The following is a 20,204-nucleotide window of genomic DNA, read 5'->3' as shown; positions in this document are numbered from 1 at the left end:
GACAATATCAGACATAGCATAGAGGTGCTAATTTGCATGCAGGATGTGCCACTAGCAAAGGCATTAAAGCTCCACAGTATAGCAAAAGGCATTATTTAAAGTCTATAAATCTACTGTTATTTTTACATTGAATTCTTTCTCTTTTAATTTTTAACTTAACTCCTTTTAACTCCAGGAGAACAATGTAGGAATGCTTATAATATTAAATTACTTACTGTCTATGATCCCCTATAAAATTCTGTGCAACATAAATGCCAAGTGTATACCTGATAACTTGCAGTTAGTTATTATATGCTGACATTCAGAACTGAATTACTGTGCATAAATATTAATTTGTTTTAAACATCATTGATTAGACTCCAGTACAGAGCCCTATTATTTCTACTTGTCAAGTCCACAAAAAATGGTTTTTTTTATCTTTTGTTCTGGGGCAGGTGTTATCCTATCATGCAACATGTTCGAAGGCAGAAGTTGATAAATTTAAGGTAAGGATTTAAGTTTTTAGTGATTTCTGAAAATATAGCAGTAAATTAAAATGGATGCAGATTATCTGAGAGAAATGTTTTACATGAAGAGCAGAAAATCGTAATTAACAATGATTTACAAAGGATGTATTATATGTTAGGTTGTTAGGCAGGGAAGGTAGAAAAAAAATCTTTCAAAAGATAAAGAGCTGCAGCGATGGGCGCATAGTGGCAAAATATCATTGTCCCAGCACCAGCTGCTGGAACTGCACATCAGCATGGCTTTGGTGTCCTCAGCAAGAACCCCCATGGGGAAGTCGTACCACAGTGGGAGGTGAAGAAGAGACAAGAGGAATTTGAGACTTTATGTGCTTATAGTGTGGAAGCTGTCCTGTGCCTACTAAAAAAGCAGAGCATTCGCTATCAAGATTGTGTACAGGCTCAGAAGGCTGGACATGAAGGTGAGAAATCCTCTTCTAACTTCTGTAAGTGCTCTGGGCAGAATTGTAAAGTGATGTGTGCTGAACATAGCATTGCTAGGGACCAATAATTACGTATTCTCACTGAATCCTGCCTTGCCAAGAGGTAGAGAGTAGGGGGAATGGTGACCTTGCTCTTTCATCCCTGCCAGCTGTCTAGAACTGCTTTTGTGATAGGCTTTGCTTGTCCTTTTCTGCTTGAAGAAACACTAGGGAAACTTGGCGGCACTTTCCTTGGCTATGAGGAATCAGAGTTGCAGAGGGCTCCTTGGCTGTTTCGGCGGTGTTTCTGGTGGGTTTCGGTGTTGGTCTCCTGTACGCAAAGTGTATTGGAGACTGTGGCAAGGTCTGGGAAGGAGACCTTGACTTCTGTGACCCTGCATGGCTGGCATTCCCTTCTGTGGCTCCCTGGCACCTATCTGGCTGAAAAATACCTGTTTGATGGTTGTTTTGATATTTGGCTGGCTGGCTGCAACCTGATCTTTGCACTGTGGGGATGCCTGCGGTGGAAGGGGGAAGCTGTGGGTGACATGGAGCTGATACTGATGTGTTACCTGGGTTGAAGAAGGGCAGCTAGTTAGTTATTAGTTTGTAGATTATTGCCCAAACAATGTCTGTGCCTTAGAACTCTGCATTGATACCTGGTGATAAGGGTGTAGTGATCTCCCTCCATTGTGGTTACTGGTGCAGTTACCCACCCTTTTGTAAGGTGAAGATTAGATCACTGAATTTTGCTGGCATCAAACATGCTTGAAGATCATTCCAACACTGCAGCCAGCAGAAAATACTTTTGTGTGCTTGATAAATTGTATCATGTTTGGCTAAAAGAACACTGTGTGAAAGGGAGGGGAAAGAAAGGAATAAAGCACTGTAATTTTTTTTAATTTTAGTTTACCTTAGAATTGCACCTGTAATTTAGCTTCTGTGACTGTCGGGATTCAACCAATATCTTGCTACATACCAGAGGGCCATAATTATTGGTTGCTGTCAGACATTGAAAGACAATTCTCCATCATGGTCTGTGTAGTTGAAATAAAAGCCTGCTATATTACTCTTTGGATTTAGATACTGGTGTGATGAGGAGCTAGTCTACTTGTTTTCCCAGGTGTCTTCATGAATAGGTTTGCATATCTCCAAGCAAGGAATGTCTTGCTGTTATCCATTTACCTTGAACGCATGTAACTATCTATTTGACCATTAATGATAAGGTAAAGGGAAATGAAAAGCATTTATTTGTTAATAACCCAGGTAAATACATTCTTTAGTAAAGAACACAGATGAGAAAATGAGGAATATAACCAAGCTATGCTTAAACTAAGCTGAGATACTTTTTTGAAAAATTTCCTTTTCCTATATTCAGTTTTGTCGATATCCAGTTGTCTCGCTTTCAATTCCTGACAAAATGAGTGCCACATAGTCTTCGTTAATGCTTTACACCACTGGTTGTAAACAAAACAAAAAGCCAGAGAGGACCAGCGTGTCCAGTTTGGGGGCCTTCAACAAGAGAGCTCATCCCCAGAGAGGTTTGTCTATCTGTGGTCTGAAATTGCTCCCGTCACCTCCCTTGCAGAGCTCTGGCAGCTGGTCTCCCTGACAAGGTCTCCTGGGGCGTCCTACCCTGAAATCGCTGCTCTTTTCTCTGTTCGTTATATTTTGTATAAGCCCTTTGTTATATTAGGGTCATCTTCTAGACTTGACTGGCTAATAAACAATTCCTCCCTCTGGGGCTGTTTGGGGCTAAAGCTGTCCCTCTCCCTTTGGTGATTTATTGGCAGATGTCAGAGGAAATGTGTGTTACAATTTACCCGATGTTCCGGTACAGTCAGAACAGAAACAAACACACAGGGTAGAAACATCTAAATGAGAGTAATGATAGTAGTTCACTACTGGTTCTTGACTGACATGGGACCTAACAGTAATTAATGACTCTGGAAGGACAATGCATTTGAGTTGACAACTTTTCAACACATTACCCCAAACATACTGTAACTGGACCGCAACAGCTTGGAAATAATTACATATTCTTCCTCCTAGTTAAAGTTGTTTATTTCCATCTTTGTAATCTTATTTCTTTATTGTCTTAATAAAATGCTTTTCCATTAATTTTTATTTGCCTAAGATCTCAAGCATATTCTGATACAAAGTGAAAAATTGCAAGTGTACTTGAAGTTTATTTTTCCTCTGGCTTTTACCAGTGAATTAATTTTATTGCATTACAGAAAGCCTAGCAAGAATAGTTAAAGTTGATTTTTTTTTTTTACTTGAAATTTTGTCAATAATTTCCTGCTGTTAGAGGATGAATTCACATATATACAAATTCAAACACACCTGGTATCTTTTTAAGAATTAAAAGTAGTCACTGTGAGCAGGTTCTGTAAAATAAATAACATTTATTTCTGTTGCTACTAATCCTATCTAAGGATTAATGAAACCACAAAATAAGTCACCTTAATAAGAAACCCTTAAACGAAATACCTTTCTCTAGATGGTAGGATGGGGAAAAAGTGCAGATCACCCTTGGTTGTGGAGCTGGAAAATGCAGAAGGAAGTTCAGGCACTCATGTTTCATTGTTCTATACTCTGATAATGGACCATGTCATGCAGTTGGCCCATTCCATATCTGATTTGTACAATTGTCTAAAAACAAGGTAGCAACATGGATTCACAATTAATGTTTTTTTGCCCATTTTTTAAGATATTCCACTTCTGGTGTTATTAGAATATAGCTTTCATTAATGAAAAGCTGAAAGCCATGTTTAAAAATGCTTATATGGTTAGAAATTGTTCTATTAATGAATGGATTTTTTTTTTTTCTCAGAAGAGAATCCAGTTATGTGAATCATTACTGTAAAAATTCATGTCACCAGTCCTTTTCATTATTTGCATTAAGGCTTTTGGGATTCATTAGCCCTTACGCTAGCAGGCACGCATTTCTGCGGAGGTCAGCGCAAGCAGGAGCGGGGTGAATCCCGGGTGCAGCTCTGCTGACCTGGATGGAGCCACCAGCTCAGTCTGCTGTCCGTGCCCGGGGGAGGCAGGAGTGGAAAATTCACGCCCTTAGCCCAGTGAGCTTGCTTTAGTGATAAGGGAGGGGGCTTAGCCTTCCAGGCAGACGCCAAGTGGAACTGCAGAGATCTGGATTCAGAGCCTGAGCAAATCCCTTGGTCTTTGTAGATGATAATCTGGCCCCAGGGAAGGTAATGGGAGGTTTGCCATTGGTTTCTTTTTTTTCAGCAGGATGTTGCTGTGTTTGGCATTTGTAAAATTGCATAGTAATGTTCCCTCTGCCATCTTCCATCTATTTATTCATGGCGGTCAGTCTTTTATATTGTTTTCTGATAGACCAGGATCTCTGAGGGGAAAAAAGAAGTTAAAATTTAAGATCCAGTCCTCTTTTTCCCAGTTTAAAATGTCCGTGAAGTGAAAACTTGAGATGGCATGCAGTGTAAAATGGGTCCTTTTTCTCTGAAAATGGCTAAGTTTTTAAAACGGGGAAAAACATACAGAAGTTTAATTGATAGAGTTTCCAATAACTGCCAATTGCATCAGAATTAATTATTAATCAGAATTAATTGTATGGTATTTACCGTTATTCCTGTATTTGGGATATGTGCTGTACTTCTGGGTTCTAAGAAAAGGTGTGGGTTTTGTGAATGGCTTATAGGATTAAAAGAAAAGCAATGAAAACATACAATTTATAACAAGTATTGTCCATAGACTCTGTTACCAGATTATTTTAATTGCTACTCAATATTTTTCAACTTTGGGGTTTTTTTAAGATTTAAATTATTATGGCTTTCAAAAAAAATTTAATCCTGATATGCTGCTTAGTTTGTATAAACTGCATAATATTTTTTATGTTTTCTGATGTGCTGCATTACTACGATAGGTTTATTTCTGATACCATTGCTCTGGATATAGGGAGAAAAATTAAACTTCACTTTTCATGGGCATTTGCAAGTGAAACAAAAAAAATCCACCTTGAGTGCAAACATATCTTGCGTATTTGAGAATGTCTGTCTAAAGACTTGAGCCTGATTTATCACAATGTTTCTCCTCACTTGCATCTATGTAACTGCACTAAAGTGAAACTGAATTTTGGCAGGATAAGCTAAAGCACTGCACCAATGAATCATACCCTCATACCCGTATCAATATAGGTATTTTATTTTTTTTAAGAAGTTGGAAATAGGTGTGATTTTAAAAACTGTGGCAATTCGGTTATCTTGTATTTTAGAGTTAATTCCATTATTTCCATTATGTACTAGCCCTAGCATTTAGCATAAGCATTTGTATTACTGGTATAGAAAAATGTAAGACCTAGTGAAGTGTGATTAATATAAGATTGATGCTATCCTATAGCATTGCCCTGTGGTGACAGGTTTCTCCTCATTGAAATGTAGGATCTCCAAGCCTAAAAATAGTTGTCTTTTAGACAAATATAGAAAGCCAAGATACGTGAGTGAAGAATGCGGAATTGTGTCCAGGATGAGATATTTATAGCAAGAGTTACTGACTTCTGAGACAGTAATGAACATGTCCTGTGACTTAGCGAGCAGTCCCACAAACACACATCACCTTTAAATTTAACTAATATAGTTTCCAAAGAGAATACGTAAACACTGTGCTAATATGGGTAATATACAAGAAGCTATTTTTAAAAAGCTAACCTAATTGTGCAGCTGTGAATGGTATAAACCAGATCAATATTTAATGATCATGATGCATTATTTATCGCCCTGTGAGAGATTCCCTTTTTTAGGTCAAACAGCACACAGGAGAGCTACACAACAGAAAATAATGTATCACCTGCTTTGCAGAATCTTTGATTCAAAATGTAGCATGAATAACAATTCCTGTATTACCCAACTCCATAGCCTGAGGTATGGTGAGTTAAGACCTACCTTCACATAGGGAGGCTTTTGTGTGTCTCTTAAAAACAGATATTTAACTAAATGATGATGGAAATAGTTGAACCAAAAAAAGAAACGACTTGCAGGACTGCTACTGTATATGACAGTAGTAAACAGTTGAATGCCTGAAAGATGATGGATTTAAGTGAACTTGATACTTGGGAGTGCCTTACATGTGTGATATAAAATGAATTTGTTATTCATGTCTTACACTGTTAGTTTTGTACCCACCCTTAAATGCATAACAGTGGGCAGCACAATGAAAAATTGCATTTTATGTATTTTATCTCCAATCTCTGTAAGGACTGGGAAAGCATTCCCAGGCTGTGTTAATCTCTGCTGTGACGCCATCTTTCAATTTAGAGCTATTTTAGTTACTTTTATGTTATTTTAATTTGTTTAATTCTACAAATTAAATAATTTGTACTGGTTTATAATGATTACATTTTAGTCTTCCTCAGTAATTAAGTTTCAGAAAGACAAGCTGGCCTTGTGTTTTGGACAACTTATGAAATATTGCCATTTGAGTATGTATAGTTAGAAGATGAGGTTTTTATGCATGGACGCTGCCATTTCAGTCTGGTAACGTGGTAAATGTGGTAAAACGTTCAGGTTGTCCCCCAAGACTAGTCACACAGATTCTTGGACTCTCTGGCTGTCACAGGAGCACCTATGCTGGCACTGAGCTTTTCCCCAGCGCTATTCCAGCTGCTCAAGTTCTACTGAGAGGAGTGACAATGGGGGAAAAAAATAAGGAGAAACCTTGAGGGCAAACAGGGCTTAAGTGTTACTATTGAGCTGTGTTCCCTTTTGGGAAATGCACATGTTCACAAGATGTAAAATGCAGTTTATCTTCTCTGCTTTTCCACATACACTGCCCACATAAGACCTAAAGCACAGTGTTAAGAGTTTCATAATTCATGAAACTGAGGTCTTTATTATATTATTTCATACACTTTTACATGTGCCTGTGTCTTCAGTTGTCATGGAAACAAGAAGTCAGGAATACATTGCATACACTGAAATTTATTTAAAATAATAAATAATGATTAAAAATAAAATACTGGAGTTTTTATACTAGCTTTTGAAATGTGAGGCTGTCATCTGTTGACATCAGGCTATTGCTCTGTAGTTCAAAGATATAGAAAACGAAATTTTTTTTTTTTTAATTTCAGTGAAGAGAGGGAATGGCATAGAGAAGAGGAGTTTTTAGACTATTCATGGTCATTTCTCATACAATGTTTAGGTTTAGGGGCATCAAATTAAATTATCAGGGTACAGATTTTAATCTGACTAAAGATTGCTCCAGCAAAAACGTAGTTAAACTATGTGGCCTATCTCTGTAGATGTTGATGAGTTAAAAACCATGAATCAACAGAAGGAAAAGGCAAATGAGGACCGTCATACAAAGACTGTCATCTCTGGCTCAGGAAATCCCTGAAGTGCAGCTCGCCAAAGCTGAGGAGAGTCCACCAAGGAAGGCTGTTTTCTCACTTCAAATAGTCTTCCCTGAACCATGAATCAACAGAAGGAAAAGGCAAATGAGGACCGTCATACAAAGACTGTCATCTCTGGCTCAGGAAATCCCTGAAGTGCAGCTCGCCAAAGCTGAGGAGAGTCCGCCAAGGAAGGATGTTTTCTCACTTCAAATAGTCTTCTCTCAGTCACTTTCAAAGCTACTAAGGTACAGGGCTTAGAAGACCTTTGGTCTGATACAATACAAGTATTCTTATGTTATTAATCAGTGCCTTCCAACAGCAATGCTTGGGAAAAAATAGGAAACTACATTCTTTGCATCACTTTTTATCACCCAGAAAAGAGACCATGTCCTCTATGTTTAGAATACAGAGAAATGTGCTTTGACTTGATCATTACTGCCATAAATCTCAGAAATTGCAGATACCAGGGTTTGATGAAAATTCCTGAGTTTGCTGAATTGTTTGTTTTAGTACGAGCTGTTTCTTTTCCTTTCTCAACCACCTGTCCCTGGAAGCATTTCGGGGTTCTCCTGCTGAGCTATCCTTCAGCTCCTTGTCTGGGTGCCGGGTGCCCTGTGATTCTCAGGTGCACTTCTAATACAACAGCCCTTCTCATTACAGGTATTGTTACCATCAGTTCCAGTGTGATAGGTTTTATTGAGAATAAGGTAAATAAAAGATTAATATGACAGTTTGTGGAAAAAAAAATAATAGGATTTTTTGCTTTAATTTCTTCTGTGAGGCATTTTATCAGAAATAAAGTGGGACAGCTTTAGTGCATCAGAGACATGAGAGGCACCTGTCTATGAATTACTTCTGGCGCTGTCCTACTAGACTAGCTTTGTACCAGAGTGTCTACCCTAATTCTGGGGATAGTTAATAGAAAAAGTTAATGGAAATTCTGAATTTGCTTTCAAAAGTTTAAACATTCAGTTGTATTGAAATTTCAACATTTGAATTTACTGTTTTGTAGTTAGTCAAGATGAGATTAAATTATTGCAAAAAGTCACTGAAAGGATTCCTCTTGTATTTCTAAAATTACCACATCTGTTATTTCCAGGTGAAAGCTCCCAGGGTAAAATGTTCCCTTCCCTCCAGGACAGATGACATGTGAATTTCCCAGGATGTTGTGGAGGGAAGGGTTTACAAGGAGTAATTTAACCTAGTGAGGCTCAGGCACTGAGCTACTCTCTGAAGGGGTCAGCCCTCTTTGGCTATAAAGGGAGGTTGTAGTGGTCATGAGGAGTACTTCCACCCCGACTGCCCACCTCTGAATATTTGCAGTCTAACTGGGCAGGCTCCTTGCCCTTGTGTTGTCATATCACCTGAGCAGGACAAGGTACTTCTTTGCAGATGGGAAACCAAAACACAAAGAGGGGACAGAAAAATTAAAACATCCCTGTGAAATATTTCAATATTTCTGCTTTCTGACTGCAAAAGATTGTGTTGCATTTGTATGATGAGTCTGCACAAAACCTGTTTATTTTGTACTGTAGGAGATAAATCCTGTCTGAAAAAGGAAAAAAAAAAAAAAACCACAAACCCACAAAAAAAACCCACAAAACACCAACGTGGAAAGCTATACATTATTTGAGAGAGTTAAGGCAAAAGAAAGAAGCCTGTGGCCTGGAAGCTAGATAAAGCCCATAATTTAATCATGTATCCGTGCACAGACAATTTTTTCTGTTCATTTATGAGTTTAGCACAGGTCATTAAATGAATTTTTAAAAGGGATAGGCTTCTTTCAGCAAGGAATAGGTCCTGGTTTGTGGATTACATCAGGGCAAGGGTGTAATGCAGACTTCAGTCAGGAACTTGCTGTGGAATTTTTTTAATATGTAAATGCAAAATGTATTTATTCTTAAACATTTATGCTACGCAGAATAATCTCTGAAAGTGTTTGCACTGTAGGTTAAAAAGAAGGGACCTTAAGGGTTAGGATTAAAAAAAAGTGGAAAATCAACACTGATATACTCACTGCAGAGTAAAAGTAACTAGAAATATTGAATAATAAATGACTATTTCAAAGATCAGCTACTTCATAGCTAGACCAGAGCTTAATTCTTCTTGTTAAATACCTTAACAAGTAATAGACTTCAATCACTGAAAATAACAGGAAATTAAAACCATATGCATTGTCAAAACCAGTCTTTGTACTACCTCTTTTTATAAAGCTTTCTTCTGTAAAGCTGAAATAGATGTAAATTGATTTAGATGATAATTCTAAGAATTTCTTCTATACTCTAATATTCTTTTACAGTACTAAAAAAACCCCATTCTAAATAGTTTAAAATATTACTGACTTACTGCCTTTAATAGTGGCTGTTTTTCAGTTTCTTAGTAATTATGCACATTAATACAGTGGTACTTCAACAACAGAAATTTTCAGCAGAGGAGTGATGACATTCTTGTTACTAATTTACCTAGTAAAAAAAGCACGCTGCTTCTTTGCTGCTTTTAAATACCGTACTTTGTTATTTGCGTGGGAAGTTTTGTATTTCTTGCATTTGTTTTCATATCCAAAACCACAATTGGTCCAGGATTTGAGAATGCTTAGAAAAACAAATTAGTAAGAGCAATTGTTGGGAACATAGTTTTGCTCACAAGTGAAGGTGAAATATTTATTGCCCAACAGACCTCTTGTCTGTCCTTCAATCTGATCAGTCATCATACTCAACAAGAATCTGTTGTCAGCTGGAAAGCGTCGAGAAATAAATACAGTTCAACATTGCTACACCATTTAGCCAGAGACCATGCAAAAAGTGATAAGGCATAGAATAAAATGTCATGTAAGCCTGAGGAATATCTGATGAATGATTTAAAAAAAAAAAAAAAATCAACACTTGTCAAATGATAAAGTAGTATGCTTCAGTCAGTGACAGACTTGGGAATTTATGTTTGGAAAGGTTTTCAAATAGGAAGAAAAATTGATCTAGCAAAGACTTGTGCACTTAAATTGGACTAGAATAATTAAAAAAATTGGGGTACCTCAGCAAATGATGGTACTTTAGGAGTTCATCACTGTGGGTTTATCATGGTTCTTTCACCATCAATAAGGAGCAAATGATTCCCCACGCAGTTGATAGACACCCCTGTATGTGACAGCTCGCTGTTGAGACCTGCATTCCCAGGCTGGCCCAGTAAGATCATTGTAGTGTTTGTTTTAACTCATGGAAGAAAGAATTCTTCAAAGAAATCCAGAAAAATGGCCTTAATACTTCACCTTTAAAATTATTCTTTATTTACATGTGCTTGGATTCCTTTTGTAGCCCCAGCAGACTGACGGTTATAACTGGGAATTTTCTGGTTAAAACAAGTTGCTTTTCATCAAATTTTATTTGGATAGACATTTTCTAATTGGCATTAGTACTATCAATGTTAATTTTAAAATTAAAAAAGTTCCTTGGTAGTTGTTACTGATTTTAAAACCAGCAAAAAAAATCTTTTGTTTTCCCTAGCATATACCCTACAAAAGGAAAAAATAATTTTCTTTATTTCTGCCTCTGTACAGTGCTCTGGCTGCAAACAGTTGTTTTTCATAAATGTTTACTGGTATTGGTTTAAAAATATTAATGGCAATATTTCTACAGGCTTTTTTTACAGAATATTTTTGCAAAATGAAACATAAATGTCTCCCAAAGGAAGAAGGCAGGGTCCTTTAAAGGCTTTTGACATTGCCAGTGAGTTCATATTGGAGCTACTAGAACCTTTTATAATTAAAACTCTAGAAAGTGAAAAATGGGAAATGGATGAGAAACATTTTTCTGAGATGAATCTGTTTGGCCACTGGGTGCCATCCTTGCTCCACTTTAAGGCTGATTGCCTAGCAGCATTTCTGTTAAGCTGTAAAATCCTGAAAAAGGTAATACCAGTGCAATTTCACACTGTCGTAATGCCTTGTGTGTGTGTGCATGTAGTAGAATATGTCAGCCGCACAGGCAGCGTGTCCTTCTTGCCCGAGTCACTGGGAGACTTGAGAGAAATATCTTCACCAGTTCAGCCATGTTACATCCACAGGCTCACATCCAGCAATTTTTTTGTGTGTGTGTTCCTCCATCAGCTGGTAAGAGTGAGTCTGTGCTGAAAGACATCTTCCCACGCACAAGTTGTGAGTCATTGTGCTCCTGTGCAGTATTAACTTAGGGTCAGATCATTTGAAGGAAAAAAAATTACATGGATGCACATTTATTTTCTAGATCAATTCATATTTGGGGTGTATGGGCCCGTGTTGTCCAAGAAAAACTGTTTCTAGTATATATTACATAAAAAAAAGAATGTGATTACAACCTTCTATGGGTTATTACACTGTGTCATTGTCTGCTGGGGGGAGTTCCTCTATTGTTTTAGTCTCAAAAGCCTCATGTTTTAGCCTGGGCAAAATCCCAGGCAGACTAAATCTACTTTCTAACAGAGAAATTGTCGGTAGTTCTGTGTTTTTAGTCTTTCAGATTTAAAGCGTAAACACTTTAAATGTGCTAGAATCTATTTCTCATACTTCTCCTTCCTGCTGCAACTGCATGGAAAATGTGCAGACTGTACCCCAGGCAAAAACAGGAAACTGAATATTTTATGAGGCCATTTCTGTGAAGTGTTCCGTCATCTTCTGCTTTGCAACAAGCTACACCCAGCTCTGAACGCACACAAAAAAGCAGGGAACATCAGATACCGGTGTTTTCCTGCACCTTTGTGATCCCCCTGTGTATACAGCATCCTGTTTGGTGCGCTTAAACGTAACTCAGCAAACCCTGCCTTCCGTGCTGCCTTGCAGCAGCGTGTTTTGTCCCAGGCACACAGCAAGCTTATGGGCACGCAAAAAACCGCATCCCAAAACAATTTAAAAAAAAAAAAATTCTGTTTATAGCCTTCATAAACTCTACATTTAAACTGATTCCAGATCTGTACTTTCCCTAGAGGAAACCTGTTGCTGTGGGTAGTGGTAAGTGGCATGATGACAGCAACACCATGGCAAGTTGTGGCAAGACCTGGTCCATGGATAGTGCCTGCCCCAGGGTTGTACGGCAGCGACCTGGGGAAGCCCTTGTCGAGCTGTGTGGCACAGCAGTGGGGTCCCATATCCAGCACCTTGCCTGGCTCATTTCTCACTGATCTGCACGTGACCTGCCTCTCTGTTCGAGCTGGCGGTGGCTGAGGTATCTGTGCACCCCGCAGCTCCGTGCCAAGCGTGGACAAACCTCAGTGTCCCTAAAAGGGGGTCATGCAGACAGACCTCTTCACTGAGATTCATACCTCCTCAGCTGATGCAGCACTGTCTAACCGTAGGATAAGAGGTTATATTTAAAACATTAATTTTGCAGATGCAAGGTGTCTAGGAGAAAAGGAACAGTTATACCATTCAAATATTGTAAGGGTAGTTTCAGAGGGGCTAGTTAATGTGTATTGTAAGATCTTCGTTAAGAACCTTATGAATGACAAGAAACAGGCTTTTATGGCTGTGTTGCAGCCTTTCACCTTAAAGTAGTGATAGATGAAAGCAACTTTTATTTAAAGAAAAATTATAAAGCTAGAAAGATATAGGTGGTAAGCAAGGAGCCAAATAAATACAAGATTTAAGTACCTATTATTTGTTTTTGTTGAGAGAGCAAGATCTGTACATTTTATTTGTTCTCAGAAAATGTGATTAGGCTGCAAAGTGGGGTGTGAAATGGAGCTGCACGACGCTGTGCGGGTCGGGTGCTCAGGCTCTCTCTGCCGGTGTGCTTTGCAAAGGGTGCTGTGGAGGACGTACATTCTGCTGTGGGGAGAGGAGTGGGACTCTGTGCTCACAGTCCGCCCTGCAGAAGCCTCGCACAGGGTAACCCTCTTGGCTTGTTAAACTGTAACAAAATGAAGCTCTGGGGTTTTTTGAGGATGCTCTTTTGGGTAGTCCTGAGTGCTCCTAGGGAGTGATTTATGGATTCAGAATAGGATGGGTTGACTTCTTGTAAACTTGCAAAAGCTTTGTGAAAACTAAGGAGAAAAAGACAAAGATAAAACATATTTTAAGGATAATCACTGTAAGGTTCTCTATAGCTTTTCTGTAAATGTATGTTGTAGGTTTGAAGGTGTTTTCAATATTATTTATTCTCTATCTGACAAGATTCTGCTACAGCTGTCACTCTAGCAGATCTGAAATAGGACTTTCTCCTCAGTGGAGCAGCAGCCCACTCATATATTTGCCTAACTTTCACCACCAGTCACTGTACTGCCAGCCTGATTTGTCATGGGTGCTTAGAAATGGACTTAGAAAGAAAATTTCAGTGGCCAGCAGGAACGCCGTTCAGTGCTGTTGCTGTGCGCTCTGGCAGCACCACTGCGGCGGCACGTCACCGGCGGCCCTGCAGCTTGCATTGGGTGCAGTGAGTGCTGCTGGCATATACCAGAGTAGAAAAAAGTGTAACACCAATGTATATGCCATTGTGGCACTAGTGAGGTTTTTGAGATTTTATTGTTTCTTTTTTTTTTTAATGTCTGTTCTTGGCCATGCCTTCACTTCTTTCTCGGGCATGCTCTCGCAGCATGCATCCAACTGAGACTTGCAGGGCACCATTTGCGCTGTTTGCCTCCAAAAGAGCCAGTTCTTCCCTGTGCCTTCACATCATGTCCTCTGTGAGGAGAAGCCTGATCGTGTTCCTTCTACCCTTAATCAAGTTTTCCCTCTTCTGAGTCTTCAAGGGAGCAGCTAGAGCCTTCCCTCCCCTTCCTAGGTAGTCTTGTGGAGGAGAAGGTGACCCTGTATCCATCTTCCTTCACCCTCCTGAATTTATAGGCATGAGGGTGTCGGTCTGCATTACCCATTCTGTTCTTCATGGGAGCAACAAAGCTGATTGCCTACCAAAACTAAGTAAGGCTGTTGTGGGAAATGGCAGCCTGCATGCCTGACACTTTTGTATCACAGACAAATACTTGCCCTAGGTTTTCTGCTTGTGTTTGTTTAAAATTCTGGGACAGAGACTGAATAGACCCTTTTGTATGAGCTTCTCATCTGCACCAATGGTCATAAAAAGTCGACAGTTGCTAGCCTGTAGTATGTGACACACTGGTTATTTCCTAATCACCATAAGCCAAAAGGACGTGAGCACTCCCCTGCGCGCCTCGGGAGATCATTGTGTCGAATGTCCATGCCCTGTAAAACTCCAGTCCTATGCTGCTGTGGTTATGGACTTTGGCCTTAAGAATAATAGATGCTCAGACCATTAATTGCTTTTATTTTATGTGTCTGTTCTTTTAAAATAGAAATTTCTTGTTCCTTTTATAGGCTGCCATATATTTTGTTTCTGTGTACTAGTAAACAACTTCAACATCAAGGACTGATATTTAGCAACATAAATAATGTATTTTGTGTCTTTTCTATTATTGTTTGTAACAATTTTAAATGCAATATTTTTCTCTCTGAAATTTATTATTCCTTTTGATGGGTCCCAATTTCAGAAAGCGGCATGTACAGACAGGACTGATCAGAAACATGCAAATTACTTTCAGCTTTTTAGCTATAATTCTGGACTAACCTTTGGAAATAGCACGTGTAATGTTGTAATGATATATCTTCCCTAGCCCTTTCAAAAGTAAAATTTTAAGACAACAAGTCTTATTCTCAGGCACATACAGCTTTATACCAAAAGCAGAAAGTAAATACCCTATTTTTGTCCTAAGACCACAGTGCATGATAACAAAAGATTTTCATAAATGCTATATTTGATAGTGATATGTTGCTTAATGGCTACTTTTCTTGTTCTAATAGAAGGAGCAGAATAAATAGCTTTTCTAATGCTGTGAAGTTTTTCTTTTAATTAAAGCAAATACCATACTAAGCAGGAGTTACGTTTGGTAAATGGTCAAACCAAAGACAACTTTTTGAAGCAAGACTAAATGCAACTTGTTTTGTTACACATTTCATGTCTAAATTACATGTTATGCTGTTAATATGCTGGTTGAGGATGAAGCAGTATGCACCCCATACACGTGCTTCAGCTGCAGATTTTGAAGCTGGATGCAAGAGCAGCATTATTCTCAAATTACAGATGTGAAACTTTGACTAGAGCAATGACTGACCTTTTCCAGCAAAGGGTTCAGACATGTACTGGGGGCCTTTGAGCAGAGTTTGGGCATTTGATTTCACAATTGCAGCCCTCTGCTTATATGCTGGGCTACTCTGAAGAGGTTTAAAATATATAAATCCTGTTTCAGAGTGTTTTACAACTGAAAAAACCATTCATAGAGTCTGGTGGCAAAGCGTGTTCATATGACAGCATGAGATCTCCTTCTGTCATGTTTTTGTCCAACTGCCTTCAGAGTCCACAGCCCCACTCCTATCTCATTCCACTCTCCAGTTGTGGTTATTTGAATATCCCTTCATACAGAGAATTGGAATCTGATGAAAGTTGCTGAAGGGCAAATAAAGTTGGTGGGTTTTTTGACCGTGCTGGAGCGGTGGTGTTGGACTGGCTGGTCTCAAGATCTCCTTTCCAACCTAAATGATTCTGTGATTCTGGGTGATTTCACTCCTGAAGGCAGCAGCAATGCTGCTGTGGTAATCATGTTAAATCATTAGAATAAAAATCCAGAAGAGAATACATATGCACCCTTTAAAGCTTTTCTAACCCACTCCCCTTTACTGTAAATATTATAAAATTCCCTTCAAATGCTGCTATCCTGCTTCTGCTGTGGTTGGCCATTGGAAAAGAGGTGCTAACTCAGCATGGTGAAGGGCAGAGGGATGCCATCGCTGTAGTCTGCAGTAACAGATGGAAGCCTTTAAAAGCTGGGTTGACTCTGGGCATTAAAACATCCCTGAGCTGAAACATTTGATTCTTTCCCCTTTGGAGAGAGTAAGAAATGTGTTGGACTGGCACATAACAGGCTTTGGTCTTCCATGGCTATGAAGAAGTGCAAAATTTGTCCACTCACTGCTAGTAACTGACTATACATGTTTTAAAGGATGCCTGCAGCTATAAATATAAGCAAGTATTTTAGAGGCCTTTATACATCAAAAGAACCATTTACCAATAAAAATCTTTGCCATCAGAAAATGCTGTCTCCAAGTGTGGCTTGGTAGAGGATTAACTGAGAGATAAAGAAGGCATCACATTTAAATATTTTCCACTTTGATACTTTCTGTGCAGGGTTTGATGATCAGCCTTTAAGGTTTTTCAGTTCCTAATCTTCTAAGAGAGATTCTAGGTGAAGAGATACTTGAAAGGGTAGTCTTTTTTTTGTGTGTGTGTCATGTTGTCTGAAGCTCCAGTTTCACTCTAGAATATAAATCAGGTCAGATCCTGACCCACTACTGAAACCATAGTACACGGACTCCTGACTCAGCCAGTCCCCCCGGGAGTTGAGAGGCATACCATATTGTTTTGCCACTCTTGCTACATTGGGACACATATTGCATGGGATATCTTTATATGTGTTATACATATTCAAGTTTCTTGTTACTTTTTTCTCATCAGTCTGACAGTGTTTTCTGATTAGGAAACCTTGCTAACCATTCCACATGTCATTGTCCATAGGGCTGTATAAAAAGTGGGCTGCACTCAGCAGTAGAAATTGTTGTTAGAGAATAGTCCGATATCGCATGGGAAAGAAGCTGAGCATACCAAATGGCAGAAAGTGCTATTATTTTTTTTTAATAAAGCCATACTAATATACAAAATGCTTTCCTTGCATAATAAGCACTTATGTCTTATCCACACAGGTAGTAAAACTGAAGTACTAAGTACAGGGTAGCTATAGACCTTGTCTTTATGCTCTTATTTGGGGGTATGATATCTGCTTTTTCAGAGCTGCCTACAAGTGGTGATAGTTTCCTAGTCTGGTAACTGCTGGGATTGTACTTTATTAGGCAAGACCAGTTGCCTTGCATGTGTTAAGCCCAATCTGTGTTTGTGGTTCCTTTCAAGACAAATTTTTGCTTTAGTACCAACGGGTATGGAGATGTGACCAGAGGAGGCATGTCCGGCTTTCATTTACCATCAGCTTGCAGAGGAGTCATGTAAATTTTTCTCAAGGATGAAAAGCATTGAAATTGCTTGGTCCACAGGGTAAAAAGACTTCAGAGTATGATGTTCTTAATTGTTTCTAGAAAGGGAAAATTGAACTTCAAAAGAAAGCAAGCCTTTTAAGTGATACTAAATCACTGGGGTGCTTTAAAAAATAATTTCACTGTAACTTGAATTTTAATTGCCTGCCCCTTCCTCTTATTGTCATGGTATGTTCATCCCCCCTGTTTTCCTGGAAGAGTGTGTTGTTATTGCTGTTTATTTTAAGAAATCCACTGGAATTTGTCCTGCAGTGCAGCAAAATTTCAGGAATGGGTATGTTTTAATATTCTGTGTTATGAATATATTTTATATCTTTGTAATTAAAAAATGAAGTTTTAATTACTGCTCTCCTATAAACCCTGGACTGCTGCATTTCCAACCTGAGAAGCTGAGGACAGACAAGGCCAGGTGCAGCCAGAATACTGCTGCTGCCCCATGACATATAATTTTTTAAACATTATTCAAATTAGCCTCAACAGGCATAATTCTGTTGTTTCCTTTATTGCTGTCGTAAAGCAAATGGTTCTTTTATACAAATGTTATCTCCTGGCTATTAATTCAGCAGTTATTTTGGATTATGGCACTCCTGTTAAATTTAGGAATGTAAAACCTCATAAATATTTAGAAGTTTCGGACTGGCATGGGAAGAAATTGGTTTTGACTTGCTTTGATAATATCCTGTTGTTCAGTTTGTAATAGATTTTGAATATATTGTTATTTCTCCACTGTTTGACAAAGGGAAAAACAATTGTAGTTGAGCAACTGCTTCAAGTGTCCTCCCTTGAATTATAACAGGCTGGTATTAGTGTTTGTTTCTAGTGAAAAATAGCAAGGAAAATATCTGTTTTCTTTTAAGACGACAAAAAACATGAAAATTTTAATCAGAGCCTACTTCAAAGTTAACGAAAATGTAGCAACAGGTTTGTAGAGATAGTTTTGATAAACCAATTTCAAGTAGGTCTACTTACAACCAAGCGCTGCTGTTTCAGTATCTTTGTTGTTTAAACTTCTCTCTAAGGAACAAGTGAGTAAGACAGACAAATGTGTTTCTTCCCTCAGGGACATTTTACAGAGAGTGCATTTCCTGTGCAATGAGTGTATTCATAGAATGAATATTAGTATGCATCCTGAGTATTCCCCAAAGCTCTGAAGAATAACTGAATGATAAAAAAGGTCACCATTTTTGTAAGACCACTGAAGGTCTGGGAAGCACAGTCTCTGGGCCAGCATTCCTGTTTCACACCTAATTGTATTTTCTTTCTTTTTTTCTCTCTTTACCTCAGAAGTAAATACATAGCTTTTCAGCCAGATCTTAAAGGGTGTAACTCCTATTGGGATCATCTAGAAGTATTTCAAGTGTTTCAATAATTATTTTTTTAAAAAGATGCTGAACTGATTCAACCTGGATAAGTATGCTAGAAGACAAATGAAGTATGCAGTTAACAGAGTTTATATCTCTGCCTGCACACTCCAGAGCTTCTTCAGCTGTGTCCTGGGATGACAGTTGACTTGATGGGTTTGTTGTATTTCCTATATCAGTTAATCTCACTGGTGTAATGATATGATTTTTTGTGGTATTGGCATGTTTTACTGGGTGCTGAACTGGAAAGACTTTTCCTCTAGCTAGCAAATAAGTTAATACCACAACGTTAATACTATTTTATGGCAGGTTTACACCATCTTCTCTTATGTGGTATAGCTAAGCTAGCTTAATCTCTGCATAAAGTAATTATTGAGGTGCTACTTTCTCTTTGGCTAGAAAAAGCTTTTTACATGTCAATAACTTCTTGTAGTTAGAGTGCAGTATTTCAAAACCCAAGCTTTCAAAAAAGAAACCGTAAACTAGTCACACAGAAGCTGTAACTGAGAAGGTGAACTTACAGCTGCATGAACAAAGTGGTATTTTATGCAAGTGAGTAGCTCGATGTGCCACACCAGCTGAGTCTGCGCCATTTTAACTAATTCAGCATGGTCCAGCTCATGGCCTGGGGGCCAGATCCAGCCCCTTTGTGAGGTTTTTACCTGAGCCATCACCTTCTCACTGTGGGGGACAGGGAACGGATGCTCCTTCGGCAAATGCAGCCTCCTCCACCTGCCCTCTCTAGGGAGAGGAGTAGCAAGGGCAGAGGGGCATAAGGAAGGGCAGAGAAGCCCGTGAGGGCTGTCAGTACCTCTGCCTGGCTCTCGCAGGTGCTGCCACTGGGCCAGCCACAACACATCTCTGTGTGCAACTGTATGCATTAGTTGGTCCTGCATGCTTGTTCATGTGTTTTTGTACGCGTGAAAAGCTCATTTGTCTCTTACAAACAGGACAAAAGTCTGCTGTTACATGGACGAAGCAAAACAAGGCTTTTGCTGTTGTTTAGTGACTTACTGCATAATCAGCATGTTGAAAATTATTTTTATTTTACTTTGAAAAGTACTTCTGCTAGATGTTTCTTGTATTACTCTCTGTTTCTGTGAATGTGTAGCAAACAGTGTAAAGCAAAGGGTATATGTATGCTTACGGATGTAAAGACATTTGGATGAAGAAATTCTGCAGAGCAGTATATTTACTTCGCATTTCTGAATGGTAGCAATTAAAATTCACAGCTGCTGGATGTCCAGATGTTTCCTGTATTACAGCATTGTAATTTGCATTGGAATATATTGTGTTACTGCAGTAGCTGTAAAGTGGTCAGCTCTCACAGTCTAAATGCTGTATATGGGCTCCAGTTGGGATGGTGAGTCTGTTTCCTGCTCATGCCAGGTTCTTCTCCTTCCCACTGTTTTCTTGCTCTGTTAGCTTGTCATATTTGTATATTCTCAGATGAAGACTTTTATTGCTCGGCAT

At 38.8% G+C, this 20,204-nt stretch overlaps 1 protein-coding gene across 1 annotated transcript in view; it reads left to right on the top strand.

Moving 5' to 3' along the window:
• Nucleotides 1-434: 434 nt before the first annotated feature.
• PDE11A (phosphodiesterase 11A) overlaps nt 435-20,204 on the top strand; it is a gene marked incomplete at both ends in the record, with an annotated part of 41,974 nt that continues 22,204 nt past the window's right edge. Inside the window, one exon of the mRNA XM_010284006.1 lies at nt 435-485. Coding sequence (XP_010282308.1) covers nt 435-485 — 51 coding nt within the window. The remainder of the gene's footprint in view (nt 486-20,204) is intronic.

Source organism: Phaethon lepturus, unplaced genomic scaffold (assembly GCF_000687285.1).
Source record: "Phaethon lepturus isolate BGI_N335 unplaced genomic scaffold, ASM68728v1 scaffold8113, whole genome shotgun sequence".
NCBI lineage: Eukaryota > Metazoa > Chordata > Aves > Phaethontiformes > Phaethontidae > Phaethon > Phaethon lepturus.
Note: the sequence above shows the minus strand (reverse complement) of the source record. Positions and strands in the feature narration are given on the sequence as shown.